This window comes from Gobius niger (assembly GCF_951799975.1).
Source record: "Gobius niger genome assembly, chromosome: 6".
NCBI lineage: Eukaryota > Metazoa > Chordata > Actinopteri > Gobiiformes > Gobiidae > Gobius > Gobius niger.
In genome coordinates, this window is record NC_136857.1 from 18,159,668 (window position 1) to 18,165,116 (window position 5,449).

Consider the following 5,449-nt stretch of genomic DNA (forward strand, 5'->3'; position numbering starts at 1 on the left):
TTCCATGATGCAAAGAGCTCAACACTATGTAATTCTAATGTTTGTGGTGGGCCTGACTCAGTGGGGGGTCCTAGTCATTTATCCCCTTATGATTATACTCTGATCTGTTTCTTGATCGATAGTTTTTTTTTAATTTATTTTTTTATCACATCCAACCAAATTGAAAGGCAAGGGCAATAATGCAGTAACTGTACAATAAGTAAATTGGTATAACAGATTATTTCCCACAGTTTAATAGTTACACAGAACATTTTAAATATTTACAACAAGAATACAATACCTGTTGCACAGGCAGTTTATTAAAGTCCATTAAAGATCTTCAGCTGCATTCTGAAATATTTTTAAAGAAATTTCAGAATTTAACAGTGCTCCCTTCTCCATTGATGTTTTCAAGTGCCTTGAGTGCTTCTTCATCCAATAGTTGTTTGATACAATCATGTCGCAGCTGCCTTCTTATCTTTGTAAGTGGCCATCATCTTTTTTATTTCTGCAATAGCCTTGCCTGGGTTTAGTCCCTGTGGAGCAGAGTGAATTGACGTTAAATTACAGAGATGCATAGCATGAGTTTCAGGGAAGAAGCTGAACAGTGTGCAAGTACCTTTGGGCATGTTTTGGTGCAGTTCATGATGGTGTGGCAGCGGTACAGAGAGAATGGGTCCTGCAGTTTGGACAGCCGCTCCTCGGTGAACTCATCGCGGGAATCGATCATCCAGCGATAAGCCTACGCAAGTTATACATGTGTTACATGGATGTAAATTGTATCTTTTGTACAGAATGTAAATACTGTAGTATGTATTAGAGACACGCAATATCATTAATATTTTATTCAATTACAAATCCCTCATCTGGCCCGAAATAACTATGTTTGATTATTATTTTCTTAAGTGCAGCAGAAATGTTTGTAGAGATGTGTACCTGCATGAGGACGGCAGGGCCCAAGTATTTGTCTCCGTTCCACCAGTAGCTGGGACAGCTGGTGCTACAGCAGGCACACAGGATACACTCATACAGACCATCCTGTCAATCAAAACAAAAACGTTTGTTTGTCTTTCTTCATGTATCAAAATAAATTTGAATATAGGCCAGCACAAGAGGTTTATAGTACCAGTTTCTGCCTGTCCTCCACTGACTGGTAATACTGAGTCTTCCCCTCTTGAGTATCATCTTTTTTTTTCAGGTAGGGTTCGATGGACTTGTATTGTGCATAAAAGTTGCTCATGTCCTGATGAAGAGACATGAAATAAAAAATGATTATGTCAAATTTTACTCTTTTTTTCTTCCCTTTATTATATATATATATGCTTGTACTCACTGGGACCAGGTCCTTCACCACATACATGTGAGGCAGAGGGTATATCTTCGTGGGTTTGCTTGTGTTGGTATCTATTTTGTTGAGGCACGCCAGTGTGTTCCCTCCATTAATGTTCATTGCACAAGAGCCGCAGATTCCTGTCAACATTCAAGATGTAACAATGAAGAGAGGATATGATAGAAGACCTTTTGCCTTTGTGGACATTACCTTCTCTGCAAGAGCGTCTGAACGTGAGAGTTGGGTCCATCTCATTCTTGATTTTAATGAGAGCGTCTAAAACCATTGGTCCACAGCTACAGATGATAACAAGTTAGATAGGCTCAAAGACTGAATCACTTCTCAAAAGGAATGTGTATAATCTTACGTGTCCAAGTTGATCTCATATGTCTGCATCCTAGGCTTGTCTCCGGCAGTGTCAGGGTCCCAGCGGTAAATTTGGAACTTCTTTATCCGGGGCTGAGAGGCTGGTGCCGCTGCCGTCTGAGCGCATCTCACAAACTGGAACATTCAAAATACACAAGTTACAAACAATTCAATGAAGCTCCTTATTCTTGTCCCCTAATTGTATTATGTCTTAGTGATATTTGCATTTGTGAGGTTTATCCATCTCTCTGTCTACTGTTCTACCGCCATCTAGTGGGTAAAAGCGAGTGTTACACTGGCCCGTGTTACATCACATTACAGTTGAAGTTACCTAACTGACTTTTACTGACTTTACATTGTCAACATACATCAAAATAAGAAGGCGTAAGAGCATGTAAATCAGCATATTCAAAACTTGCATTTCAGTATGACATTTCTGTCTGTGTCTGGTCAGTGGTAATAAGCAGAATCACGAAAATAATACATGCTTAAAGGAGTGGCTTTGTAAAAAATAAACAATATGGAAATAGAGAAAAGTGGGAAAGAAACTTGGCTTCTATGAAACAAGCCTAACGGGAAAGCAGTGACAGACAATGAGGTGCAATTTTAAGGTTTAAAATTCAGCTGGTCGAAGACAACAATATCAGGATACTCACTGTGATGGCTCCGGAGTTACGAAAGGCCAAAACATTCCTGCCCAACGTGAAACAAGCCGAGGACATTTTGTTCTAGTTTGAAAGGTAAAGGGGACTTCGGGCTCCGTGAGGGTCTGCTGTGTCTTCTGTTCACCTCCTCGATGTGATTGAAAAATATAACCAAGCCCCCTGCAGACACGTGGCTCTGGAGCGTCGAGTGTGCGTCATGGTGTGTTCGCTGTTTCTCGGTAAAATTAACCTCACTGGAGAAGTCAGTGGTGAGCATGTGCTGAGGTTGCGGGATAAAAGTCTATAGTTACATTAGATTAATCTAAACGCGATCAAAAAACTATTAATTTTAGATATATCTTGTTTTATTATCTTTAGGTTACCACTTTTTATTCCCTCAGCAATAATTCCCAGTGCCATGGAAAGCATCATTTTCCAAAGGCAGTTTCACAACCCTGTGTTGTAAGCATTGAAGTAGAGTAGACTATAAGGGTCGAATATACAATGACAGTTACATAAATATTATGCTGCATATTTCATGCACAAGCTGTACATACCGATATAGAAATTTGCCTAAAGAAAAGAAGTGAATAAGTGTTAAGGGAAGAAGGTTGATAGATAAACATTTGTTATAGGTAGTGTGGAAGTGTCAAAGTAATTGCCAATAGAACAACAGCAGTAAGAAGATTGCAAAACGTTCAAACGACATAACGATTTGTATAAATTAATTATTTGCAGCCACAACATTCAACATATATTGTTTATTTTTTATTTGTGACAATTCTGCGCATTAAAAATGATTAAAATATACGTTTGGATAAGACTTTTATTTTAGGATTGACGATGTGGAGCGAAAACATAACCGGGAATGGGATGAGGACTGGGGAACACAAAACAGGATAAAAAGTTCCAAGGGTCCGTCCCCAGCACCTCCCGAGAAGAAGACGCCCTCTCCCAAAGCCAAGAGCTCTCGTGAGGATCCCTCACTAAATCTCTCTGCATGAGTCTGGCTCCAGCTTCCTCCTGTGCGGTGCTGCTGTCTGTGGTCTTGTGGGCACTTTCACAGTGGATGACGGACAAGTGAGTTTGTATATGTATATGTATATGTATATGTATATGTATATGTATATGTATATGTATATGTATATGTATATGTATATGTATATGTATATAGAAAAGCTAAACATTTAAACAATTGCAGAGACATTCCACTGCTCTCAACCAATTTCATTTATTTTTTTATTTTTTTGTGTGTTTGTTATTTCTCTCTCAGTGAAGCATGGACGATGTCAGAACAGTAGAGGGCGGCCTTCGTCCAGGTTAACAAATACATGGGGAAGTTCCTTCAAGTAGCCTAGTATACAGCCAATGTGGCATGAGCCTGCACTGGAGTACAGTAACAGACAGTATATCTTAAATTAGTGTAAAAGTACCATTTATGCAATTTATCTTTCAATGTGTGGATTGAAAGGTTTTTATCATTCTCTAATAAATGTGTTCTACAACTTCTTGACACAGTCACAGCAAATATTAAAACTAATTCTTGGTCAATGTTTGTTTTATTGTTTCGCGTATAAAGCTAGTAATAGCTACATTTGTAAGATTTTTTCCAAATACAATATTAATGAATTTTGTCCTTTTTTTTTAGGCGATCGTTCACTGGAAAGTGGATCGGAGGCAGTGAACAACTAAAAATTCAACATCCATGAGTCTACATATCCATGATGACTATGATCAGGATTATTAGATGAAGGATTAGCATACTGCATAAAATGTTAATAGGTGAGTTTGAGGTCTTGTTTTTCCACCACTATCAATAGTATTAACACTTTGTCAAAGGCAGGGGCATTATATATTCACCCTAACCTTGAGCTGCCAAGTATGTGTACGTCACAAGCAGGATATTGCAGTTCAGGACATGGGGGAGAGCCGGCTGTCAGGGTCAACACTCAGCAGCATACGGCTCTTATGTTCCAATAGTCACTGGAGAAAAGCATTCTGCAGGTCAAGTGTCAACTAGGGCATATACATCATGTCATGCCAGGGTTTTTAGTGTATTTCAGTGCCGTGGAGTGGATGACTCCATTTATGTGTATGCTGAATCAGCTCTGGAAATGGCTGGGACAGGGTCAAGCCATAGAAGTTGAAGGTCATGTGAGGCTTTCACTACATGTGACATCATCTTATTATAAGGTAAGAGCATCCTTCTTCATTAACTTTCTTTAGTCGTGTTTTGCTTAGCGTGGGTCCACAATATTTGAATAATTTGCCATATCTTGTGATTGGTAGAGATGATTTAGTCTTCTACTCTCCAATTGGCTGTGATTTTCCCTCGGTTCTACATTGTCCTTCTTTCCAATGACCAGTTATTCAACAATAACATTTCACAATGCTTTTGTGTAGAATCAGAATAGGCTTTGCAACTTTATTCAAATAAATAAAGTTTGCATATCCACATATTGCCAAAACCCCCCAAAACAAACATGTTTTAGCTGGTGACTATGGCAGTATCCCAGCCATTGGTCACCATGGTAACAGATAAAATGTACATCTGGGGCTACTTGCCTCCACAGCCCATAGCTACAATACATTAAAGAATTTCTCTTCTGTGCGTACGACAGTAATGCACAACAGGCCTCGATTGGATTACATGTACTTACAGGCTAAAATGATTGTGTTCTCCAATTAGTCAAAGATGCCTGGAAAAGCATGTCTGGTGGGGGAGCACAGACCTGATCGGAGTGCAGATCTGCTGATAAAAGCTGCTGACAAACTGCCCTTGAATCCGAGAGGTGATGGTCAAGAGACTTCAGTGCTTCCTAATCCTCCAAGTGAGCGGATGCTGTCTCCTGGTGTGTCTCTCAGCTGTCTGAAGCCATTAAAGGCAAATCCACTGAGATAGCCACTGCTCCAAACAGGACAGCTTTTCAAGACAGAATCATGGTTAATGGGAGATTAGTCTTATTATTATTATGATTATGATTATTATTAAACTTTTGTTTCTCTTATTGGCCTTTTGCATTATCGAGGCACAAGATTTTGCTCACAGACGTATACAAACACACCACAGTATAGCTCAAAAACCTCCAAAATAAAAATGTCAAATAGGTGTTTTGGAAGGAAGGTGCTG

At 39.3% G+C, this 5,449-nt stretch overlaps 1 protein-coding gene across 1 annotated transcript; it reads right to left on the reverse strand.

The window, feature by feature from the left end:
• Positions 1–217: 217 nt before the first annotated feature.
• LOC306963970 (succinate dehydrogenase [ubiquinone] iron-sulfur subunit, mitochondrial-like) lies at positions 218–2,490 on the reverse strand. Its single transcript, XM_079557776.1, has 8 exons — positions 2,332–2,490; positions 1,677–1,810; positions 1,520–1,605; positions 1,313–1,449; positions 1,106–1,222; positions 916–1,017; positions 599–721; positions 218–515 (listed from the first exon to the last, which is right to left on the reverse strand). The coding sequence occupies exons 1-8, from the start codon at positions 2,395–2,397 to the stop codon at positions 435–437; spliced, it is 846 nt and encodes a 281-aa protein (XP_079413902.1). The 5' UTR covers positions 2,398–2,490; the 3' UTR covers positions 218–434.
• Positions 2,491–5,449: the final 2,959 nt, after the last annotated feature.